The 10,995-nt window shown below is 42.8% G+C and overlaps 1 protein-coding gene across 3 annotated transcripts in view; it reads left to right on the top strand.

Annotated features, from left to right (window-relative positions):
• The first annotated feature begins 1,936 nt into the window (after positions 1-1,936).
• LOC104060630 (alpha-2-macroglobulin-like protein 1) overlaps positions 1,937-10,995 on the top strand; it is a 32,453-nt gene continuing 23,394 nt past the window's right edge. For 2 of the 3 annotated variants that reach the window (XM_054069282.1, XM_054069272.1), the window contains exon 1: positions 10,768-10,905. In XM_054069282.1, the coding sequence (XP_053925257.1) occupies positions 10,847-10,905 (59 nt within the window). In that variant the 5' untranslated portion in view covers positions 10,768-10,846. Of the gene's footprint in view, positions 2,017-10,767; positions 10,906-10,995 lie in introns of those variants that run through there. The other variant, XM_054069285.1, reaches the window with a different exon arrangement.

The following is a 10,995-nucleotide window of genomic DNA, read 5'->3' as shown; positions in this document are numbered from 1 at the left end:
AGGAGGCTGCACCCTGTAGAGTTCAAGGACACCAAAATTAGAGGAGGTAGTTGTGGAAGCTGTGTCTGAATGGGCTGGGGAAGGACTGCAGGAATGTTACAGCTGGTTGATTAGACTTTCTCTTCCTCCTTTTTTTTCCCCTTGGTCTGCAGGTCTCTGTCTCTATCCCTTTTTCTGCCTCCCAGTCTGCTCCCAGACTCTCAGTGGGTGGCTCACACCATGTTCCCTGATGGAGGTCTTGTTGCCAAAACCAAAACTCAAGGTTTCCCTGGCCTTCAGTAATCCAGTGATACTTACACTGAAGCAGAGTAGGGGAGGAAGAGAGGTGCAGAAAGAGGAGAAAAGAATGAGACAGACATTATCTTTGCTCGTATTGCACAGGAAGCTGTGCTGAAGCAGTGGAAGAACTACAGCCAGGTCACTACCTGTCCTCTGACTGGTTTCTCTTTCCAGAGCTTTCTTTTTCCGTCCCTATTTGTTCCTAGGCCACTTTCTCTCTGTTGGAGCCTGCTGCTCTAGGTCATGTTGGAGTTTCACAACAGCAAGATCTGCCAGGGGCAACAGTGGTTGTCCAGCTGTGACCAGCTCTCATCTGGCTGCGTGCTGTGGACCAGAATGAGCTGCTCCTAAGACCAGAGGTTGAGCTTTGCAACAGCAGCCAAAGTGGCTTCCTGCAACAGGCAGTGAGGCAGCAGGGCAGGGAGGAAAGACAGAAAAACTGTGTTGAGTTGTAGAAGGAGTTGAGCTGATGAATGGGCAGCAAGGTCCTTGTGCTGGGAAAGAGCTTGGTTTGGAACTGCAATGTTTCTGAGATCAACTGGTGCAAATTGAAGTGCTAGAAATTATTCACTTGTATACATTTAAATGAGCAAATAAGAAGCCTTTATTGAAACTATTTCATTTGGTTTTGGGCTGGTAGTCAGTATACACTAAGCAAATATTTTCTACGTTGCCTTTTAAACCTGTTTTTGCTATCCAGAAATGTGTGCTATGGCTGTACATGTTTAATCAGCCCTGTCAGGTTAATGTTTTAGAGTCTTCACTTCTGTAAGTTCCTCATGATGAGAATATAACAGGTTTTTTTTTCTTAGTTCATTCCAGTATGGAAGCTGGAATTCAATTAATGCACAAATCCCTCAGCACTTAAAATCTGTCATTAAATAAAGCTACCTTAGATGTTTTTGATTCATGGAAAGTAAGCTTGTCTAAACATATTTAACATTTACATGGATTCAACGTGAACAAAACAAAATTTATCTTTCAGAAAATAATTAAGTGATTGATTTTACACCCCCCCTTTCTTCTGGTCACTGTGTTCTTCAGTGTTTCAGAAATCATAGAGCTTAGCTCTTCACAACTAGTTCCTATTTGCAGATATGAAGGGCAAAAGCAATTTCCATCCTTTTGCAGTCCCTAAAGGCTCTCAGTTTGAATAAGCTATTCATACTTTGAACCAGGTGAATAAACAGAAAAAAAAGGAAATATTCTGTGGAGACATGAACAGACTGTTCTTGTCAAAAACTGCCTGAACACCTTTGTAAACTGTTTTCTGGACATTCCCTTGTGACTGACGCTTTCTTAAAACATTGTATGAAACACATAGAGCTTTATAAATTTTTTACTTTAATTACTCATCTGTATTCTGAAAGGATATTCAGAACCCAGCACGTGTCTGTTATGACTTTAAACTGACTTATAAAAAGGCTTATTTTTAAGCCAAGCTGTTACATAAGCAGCAAAATTTAAGAAAGCTTAACTTCTTAGGGGGTAGTATTCTATTTTCTCCTTCATCATGACCTTCCTAGTTTATGTATTCCCAGCTTCCCAGCTCCTATAACCCCATCTTCCTGTGATTCTGAGCTTCTGGCTAGGGCAAGAGCCTGTTCTGGCTATATGAGAACTATTTCTTTGCTCTCTGGCTAACTGGTACCCATCTGCTGACTTGCTGGCCACGTAGCTGCTGTACAGCACAGATCACTGCTGATCCTAAGACAGCATGCTCTTCATCGGTGGGAGGTAAGAGACCTAGTCTCTTTTTATTTAGTAGTTTAAAAACTATTTGCAGACAAAAGGTTCAAACTAGAATTCCACAGACTTTGAAACCTTTGACAGGTCTGCTGACTGTGACTAGATAACACTAGAATTCTACCTTTTTGAAATGAATGATCTTGATTACAGAATGATCCATTTGGATTTTGGAGAGTTGCAGTACATGGTGGGTTGCTGGTATATAGAAAGTTTAAGAATGGAGAGAGAAATCGGAGTGGTGATGGTTGGGTAGCAATCTGTCATGTTTTGTCTGCAGTGTGAGCTTTTTGTTCAGTTTTCTTGGCATATTCCTATGATTATGAAGGTGTATTTTGTGTTGCCCTCCCAAAATGGAGGTTTCACTTTGAAGTCAATGAGGACATTGACTGCTGTGTACCAGAGGATCACTTCATTGATCCTCTAACCTTGGAATGTAAAAGATATCTTATCTTGTGGTTTAATCACCTAGCAGGCTTCAGCTTTCTAAAGGCAGGTTCCCACAAGCTCTTAATAGAATCACAGAATGGCTTGGGTTTGAAGAAACATTTAATGGCCAACTGGTCCAACCCCCCCTGCCATGGGCAGGGACATTTTTCACTAAATCAGGTTGCTCAAAGCCCCGTCCAACCTGACTTTGATCAATTACAGAGTTGGGGCATCCACGACTTTTCTGGGCAGCCTGTTGCAGTGTCTTACCACCCTCACTGTAAAGAATTTATTCCTTATATCCAATCTAAATCTAGCCTCTTTTAGTTTAAAACCATTGCCCCTTGTCTGGTCACTACAGGCACTAGGAAAAAGTCTCTCATCTTCTTTCTGAAGCCCCTTTCATGTATTGAAAGACCTCAATGAGATTTTCCTGGAGGCTTCTCTTTTCTAGGCTGAACTCAACTGTTGTTCATAGGAGAGATGTTTCATACCTCTGATCATTTTTGTGGCCATCCTCTGAACCCACACCAACAGGTCCATGTCTTTCCTGTGTTGAGGACTCCAGACCCGGATGCAGTACTCCAGGTGGTGTCTCATGAGAGCAGAGCAGGTTGTAAAGCAAGTAAACATAGCAGAATGACTCAAAAGTTTGAATTTGAGTCTGTAAGTTTTCATGGTTTTTTAGTCCTGCAGTTGTAAAAAGATCTGGGGATAGGTTTGGGTCTTTCTTTTTCCAAGTTAAAAACAAATGAACAGCTAACTCTAACAAGGACTCAACTAGATCTTTAGAAGTTCAGTTCTCATTTTAGCATCAGACTTGGACTATAGCCTTGTAAGTTATGGCTTGCTCTATGCTGGCAACACAAGATGCTGCTAAACCAATCAGACTGGTTATGGAGCTTTCTGCTGCTGGCCTTGATGAGGACATGTGACAATCAGCGATGTGAAGACCTCAGACAAGACTGTAGGAGGAAGAGGAGAAGAGGTGGAGGATGACAAAGAAAACTGAGTGAATAGTTGCTGCAACAGACCAGGAAGAAAGATTGTAAGGAAGTATAGAATTCATTTTCTAATATTACACATTTTCTTTTTTGGGTTTTTTTTTTTTTTTTTAATCTCTGATGCAAAGAGTATATGGGACTGAAAATTCTGGCAAATGGCAAGATAAAGAAGCCATTGGACTGCGTATTTAATCATGAGGAACTCCTTATTTTCTTCAGGAGGAATGGCTGTTCCTATTTACAAAGTCTTTTTGCACTCTCTTAACAGCTGCCATACTCCTAATATCTACTTCTGGCAAAGGGGCTGGTATGCCATGCCTTCCTCTTTGCCACTCCATGGATTTGTTCTAAGTGCTGAGCTGCCTTTGTGAACCGCAGCTCTGGATATTCCTCGTGTTCATTTCCAGGAGCACCCATGGTTTTCCCTCTCCCCAGAGAACCCACTGATAAAGCAAGTCACACCCTATCAGTTCCCCCATCCAAGACCTGGATCTGGAACCTGTTCTCCACTGCCTGAGTCCAGCTGAAATTGTTAGGTGTGGTCTAGAGGCTACTTCTTTGGCCCTAGCACCTCCATCTGTGAAAGGTTAATATTTCTGGAGGAAACATCTTGAGCACTGGGGTTGTCTCCCCAGGCGTGGTTATCACAGTTCTGAGCAAGTCTCTTCCTTTCTATGCCTCTTTTTCTTAAAGGGTGATGTAGCTGGTCAGTCTTCTCTTCAGCACTGCCAAGCTTGAAAAAGCACAAATGGAAGTGCTACAGGTAAATGTGGTACTAGCATTTACCCTCAGAGATTTTTTTAATCTTTTTAATCACCATCCCTAATAGCATAACAGAATGGAAAGCCAACAAGTTTTGTGTCTTGGGCAGTGGTGGCTTTGGGATCTCTTCCACAGTAGGGCTGATGACCTTCAAATCTTTCTTTGTGGGTCTAGCCTTACCATATTCCGTGGTTCAGGGAAAGTAATTTCTGCTAAAAGCTACTATATTCAGCTGTTTGAAAAAGTGCACTTAGGTGAAGCCTCTCATACTCAGCTCAGATTTTCTTCTTTCTTTCTACAAATCACTCCTGAGACACATGATTGATCTGGAACTAGTTAAAAAAAATTCAATGATACTTTATCCCTGCTTGTTTTCCACAGGTGGGAATGAAAGTCCACAGGCTTTACTCTCCTCTCAGTAAGTCAAGACACTACTTACATCCATAATAGGTCTGAATTGGATGTACAGCTCACTCCTATTTCAGCATTTGCTAATTTTCCTATTAAAGAAATAGTGTATTAAAATGTCACCCATTTTCTTCTTTATCCTGCAGTGATGCTTGCTGTTAAGTTTCCACTTGTCTTGTTAGTGGCTGCTAACTCTGTTTTCCTATATATCTGGGACAGATCCAGCTTATTCTGGACAAGACCAAGAGTACCAGCTGGAATCACACATGAGCTGTGGCCGCCACTGCTTGGCCATATGCTGAGGAGACCAATACATTTGACTGAGATGTTACAACCGTCAACCTGGGTATAACATCTAGTGATGTGGAATACCTCTTGATAGGTATTTCTCTGTTCCATGTGATAAGCAGAGTATGAGAACTGGCTGTATTTGCTTCTCCTCAGAAGCAAGTTCAGAAACCCTTTAGAAGACAGACCCGTAGAATCATAGAACAATTTAGGTTGGAAAAGACCCTTAAGATCAAGTCCAGATGTATGCCTGACGCTGCCAAGTCTACTTCCGCACTGTCCCTAAGTGCCACATCTACATGACTTTTAAAAACCTCCAAGGATGGTGACTTAACCACTTCCCTGGGCAGCCTGTTCTGATGCTTGAAAACCCTTCTGGTGATGAATTTTTTCCTAATATCCAACTTAAACCTTCCCCGTTGCACCTGTGCTGTGGATAGGAAGTCTGAGCATAGTGGCTTCATAGCAAGGGGAAGCTCAGCATAAAGCTGATGATGAACTCATTAGGACTTTGTTATCTCTCCCACCTCTTCCTCCTCCTTCTGACCCTTCTAGAAGGAAAAGTGGTCTGGAACCAATAGTGTCCAAGCAGCTAGCTGCTGGCCACAGTGCCTGCAAACACAAGAACTGGGAGACAACGTGATTGGTTGTGGTAGTGATGTGTTACCATCTGGATTCCTGGCTGGTGGAACCACAGCATGAGATCTAAACATTGCCTAGATTTCTGTAGGTATAGCAGAACAAAATATATTACAGTATAAATAATCTCATTGCTTCCTATGGAATATAAATATAATTAATTGCTGTAGATTAGAGTGTCTCACAGCTGTTTAAACAGGTAGGTGAGTAGTGCATTTAGCTCAGCCTTATAACATTCTGTGGTGTAACATATCCTCACAGTGGGTACAGACAGAAAATTTGGAACTAGTTTTAGTGTTCCTGACATCTTCCAGGTATTTAGCACATATGCCCTTCAACAGATATCATACCTTCCTTCAAACAGTCATCTTCACCTGAATCTGGATGCCGGAAGGAATGGCTCATATCTCTGCTGTAGGGAGCAAATATTTTCACCTTCTCTATGTGCAGTAAAATGAGGAGTTAAAATCACAGCAGAACTGTGGAGTGGGAGAAGAATAAGCTCAGACAGGAGAAAAGAGCTTTGTTAAATAGATACTGTCCTCCTGACTGAGCACACCAGTGTCCAGAAAGGGAACTATCCTATATGGTATATCTTTCCCCTCCAAGTGCAAGGGGACTACGGCTCTGCTCCTCTGTGAACTGGCCAGTTGCTTGCTGTGTCCTGTCCTTTACAGCTCAGCAAAGAAAGGCTGCCCAAAGAGGAGAGCAGACGAAAGGGAGGGAAGCAAGAGAAGGGACTGATGAGGTTACCAGAGAAAGTAGAATCTGTGATACCTTTCCTCAAAAGAAATAAATCTTCCCTTTCCCTTTCTTTGTGAAGCCTCAAGAAAGATGGCTCGCCTTTATAACTGTCATATGTGTACGTGTGTTATCAAAACAGCTGGTGCAGATAGAGCAGCATTGTGAATTGTGTCTAACACAAACATCTGTTTTACGTTGATACTTCTGTATGCCTTTTAATTTTACACTTCTGAGCCTGTATGTATGGGCAGGTCTCTGTGACTTGCTGCATGATTCATCTCCCGTTGTATGCTCAGTCCTACATTAAATGGAAAAGGCACAGTCACAAGGTTTATATGAGATATTCTGACTTTGAATGTAGCCCCCTGCCCATGGCTAGAAGTGTTCAAGGTATTCCACAAAGATCAGCTCTTCCAAGCTATTGCAATGCCTTGGGTCATTTTGCTAGAACTATTTCCACACAAAATGAGTTCTTTAGTTCTTCCACCAAGAAGGAGCTCCTTGGATGTAATCAAAGTTGCCACTTCATTGATTAAATAAGTGGCTTTGTCAAAATTAAGAATCTCACTTAACATCTGACAAATGGGTCCACAAATATATTACATGTATTTGGAGATTCACCACAATTGTTTGGGTGGAACTTTCTTTATGTAGGACCCCAAAATTAACTACTAGGTTCAGGTTTGGGTTTTGTTTCCTTATTGATGCTAGAGATGACTCCTAAGCCACAGCATTCAGATCTGGAAGTCTTTGTGGTTTATCAACTCATAACCGGTTTTCAACTTCCATGAGTGCTTATCTACTTGATGACTAGATTTGAACTTAAAAGTGAGGATGTTGTGATTCAGAGAAGTCACAATGCCTAGAGTGCTGGTGAGACTTTCTCAGTTCAATGTGGTGAGCAGGAGAGATGAAGCAAGATTCAGAGCTTTGATATCGGACCAAGAAGACTCAGAAGATAACAGACTCGTTCAATGGGTTGTGTGGATCTTTGGAATGTCAGCTAGAAATAAGCTACTCTAGTTATTTGTGCTCTTTTGTGAAAAATATGCAAAACTGCATGGTTTCAGGGTTCACACTTGTTCTTTGGAGACGGATCAATGGCTCGCCCATGGTTTGAGACACTTCTTGTGAAGGTTTCTAAACTCCCTTGAACATAGTTCTGTAATTCTCCAGAGCTCAATTCCAATTAACAAATTTGAAGCCTACAATCTAGAGGCTGGCACTAGATGTCTGGGCAAAAATTTCTGAAGATTTGCAGCTCTTTAAATGATCTCAATGCAGAAGCCAAGCACTGAGAGAAGCATAGAACAGTTTATGCTATGTTGCCTTCAAACTCTCTGACCCAGTCAGTTCCTGCCCCTTCTGCTGTGTTTGTCCAGGTGTGTTATCAATTCCTGGCTTGACTTTGGTGTGGTGGACAAATTCTGCTGTCAAGGCAGCAGAAAGTGGGTGCAGCAGTCTACCTTGGCATTATGGAGATATTCTTTTGAGGGATTCCATTACGATATGAATGCTGGTCAGGTTGCAGAAACATAATGCCCACAGTTTTTTATGAACCCTGACTGGACTGTAAAATATACTTAATGCAAATGTATACTTTAGTATTAGAACACAAGGACATCAAACCCTGTTATCTTTGAAGATGCTATACAGTAGTGATAGTGTGTGTATGTGTGTGTAAGAGGCGAGCTGGAAATATCAGCGATTAGGAGCACAAAGTTTGTGATTGGAAAAGAAAGAAGTCAGCAACAGAAGAGGCACTATGTCTATGTGGAGCTGGTGATGAGCATCTAGAGGAGAATGAAGAACGATCCAGTTGCTTTGATGAATTATTCTGCATTACAGGCTCTCTAGCAGAAGTGATTCTTCAAGGAAACCGATGACTTCCTCCTCTACACAGTGCCCTGTCAAGGTGCTCTGCAGACATCATTGTATCTCCAGTGCTCTTCTCATGCCGAAAAGTGATACTATTTGCCCTTTTGTTTTCTTTAAAGATACTAGAACATTGGAGTGATTTCCAAGGGGCTATTGCTCATGGAAGATACCTTCCATGATAACAGCTGTGACCTTATACTAAGTCTCCTCTTCTTTCTTTTCATTTTTGATTCAAGCTATCTGTGGAGAATAGTATCTATATGGTCTTATATTGCCAGTATACACTACGTCCTTTAGCTGAAAAGTGAGTTTTCTGAAGGAGTAGATCCCTAACTCTGCATGGGTCTCTTGGCTCAGCACTTTTATCACAAAGACCTTTTCTGAATCCATTTAGAGCAAGAAGCTTCAGAAGTAGAAACACTGCGCAGCCTTCCTGTGCTTTCTGTAGTTCAGAGACTTTGTTCAGCTCTATGACACCTGTGCAGCTGTCGGTCACTGCCTTCAATGCAGATCTTTCAAATGTTTGTTCCTGTCACCAAGAGCCAAGTTTGCCGAAACAAGCAAGGAATAGAGAACACACCTGGGCAAACATGGTAAGAGGAGCATGGTGGGACAGGGTCAGAGAGAACTCCCCAGGACTGGCCCTGGTTGGTGCAGCTCCTGTCAGAAGTCTGCCAGCAACTGGAGGTAGCTGGCTATGGTTTATTGAGTTACGACAGATCTGGCTCATGTTTTCTGTAGGAAATAATCTCAGGTTTTGCACAAAAAATTGTAAGTTTATCTGCCACTCTCAGCAACACGGCCTTTCTTCACAAAGAGACAAGAATGGGGAGAATCTGTCCATCAGAATAAAAACTGCCCAGTCTTCCTTACTTGAGAGCCTTGGGGGAATGGGTATAAACTGGAGAGGGGCAGATTGAGGCTTGATATAAGGAAGAATTTCTTCACCATGAGAGTGGTGAGATGCTGGAACAGGTTGCCTTGGGAAGCTGTGGATGCCCCATCCCTGGAGGTGTTCAAGGCCAGGTTGAATGGGGCCTTGGGCAGCCTGATCTAGTGGGATGCCCCTGCCCATGGCAGGGGGGTTGGAACTACATGATCTTTAAGGTCCCTTCCAACCCAAACTATTCTATGATTCTAACACTGATTTAGACTGACTCAAGGCTGGTTTCTGGAATCAGTTGGACTATGTAGTCTCTGGCTGGTTATCTCAATCAGCTGAGTGGTGAAATAGTCACTTCAGATAAAGGCAATGCTAGCACTGGCAGTTCCTGTGCATAATGTGTATCTCCCATGGTGCATGTTTGTTCTAGAGTGGACTAGAGACAGGGGTAAAATGGAGATGAGTCTTCTTTTATTTGGAAAAGGAGTATGGAGAGCCTTGGCAACAGGGATCCCAATTTAGCTGGAAATTTCTGGGCATCCTGGAACCTGGGTTTGTCATACAAAAGATCCCCTACCTACTTAAGTAACACCATGTTGGGACCTAGATATGGTCAGCTTAGGCTGCATCATTACTATTAAACAGGGCAGAGAAATGTTTCCAGGCACAGAACGATAGCTGTCTGTATTATTAGGACAGTCCCTGGCACATTCAGGCCTGAGCTAACTAATGCTGTCTCAAACAAATCTCAGATGTGGTTTGTGAGTTAATGCAACCTGTGTACCGCTCACAGCAGGCAGTTTACATGCTGACCTCACTTTTATGGATGCCAGGTTGGTTAAACAGCACAATTGTACACCCTTCTGTACAGATTGTCATCAACACTTGAAAATATCCCACATGTTTAATTTGTGTGTTTTAACCTGACCCTCAGGTTCAAAACCAGAACCAAAACAGTGTATCCCTGGGCCCTAGGGCCTTTCAGACCCAGACAAGAACAATGAGGTACTGGAACAAGTACATGAGGCCCCCTCCATGCAAATGGTGCCATTGCTGATGGGCGTTGCAGGGAGCTGGTGGAGACCTCTGCTGGTCAGTATGTATTTCCATTTCCTTATTGTATGCAGGGAAGTAAAAGGCAAAGTCATTATCTCCTTAGTTCTTGCTGTCTGGTGATAGTGTTGATGCAGTGCTTCATTATGTACATGCAGGTATTTTCTTTCATTCTCAAGCCATGCAGCCTAAGGAGATCTACATACTCATAACCTAATCCAGACCTACCAAGCCACTGTCCGGAATGACAACACTGCCTGCTGTGTGCTGGAGTGAGCTCTTGCTGTTGGCTGCACGTCAGCAATCCATCTCCAGCTGAAACAAAGAGACACAAGTGACAAGTGATCAGGACCTGGCCTGGGTCACTGATCAGCAAAGTTCTTGCTGCTTTTTTCTTTTCCCTTTTTTCTTTCTTTTTTTTTTTTTTTTTTTTTTAATCCATGAGAAGTTCACTTGGTCAGACGTCCCCATGGCAACCTTGCAGGGGGAGAATGTTCTGATGTGTTGGGTGGCAGCCAAAGTAGCTGCTATTGGCTAAGAAGCACTTGGGACAGTGCACCTAGCCCTACTGCTGCCTGCATATAATCTCAGGAGAGAAGAGGTGGGGAGAGGTTGGCTCCTCCTCCCAACCCACCATTTAGGGTGTGCTAGAAAGAAATTGCCCCCCTAAAAACAACCTCAGTGAATTCAGAGGAAGAGGACCATTGGAGACTGGGCAGCAAGAACCCCCAAGATGAGGATAGCCATCCTCCTGAGCCTTCTGTTCCACATGGCAGCTGCTTTTCATGAACTGTGAGTGATGCTGAACTTCTGGTTTGGTCTCTTTCATGAAGGCATCCATCTAGGTCAATGAACCACATTCCATACTGTCAGGTCTCATGC

The sequence above is a fragment of the Cuculus canorus genome, chromosome 1 (genome assembly GCF_017976375.1).
Source record: "Cuculus canorus isolate bCucCan1 chromosome 1, bCucCan1.pri, whole genome shotgun sequence".
Taxonomy (NCBI): domain Eukaryota; kingdom Metazoa; phylum Chordata; class Aves; order Cuculiformes; family Cuculidae; genus Cuculus; species Cuculus canorus.
The sequence above is the reverse complement of the archived record's forward strand: the minus strand, read 5'-3'. Positions and strand labels throughout refer to the sequence as shown.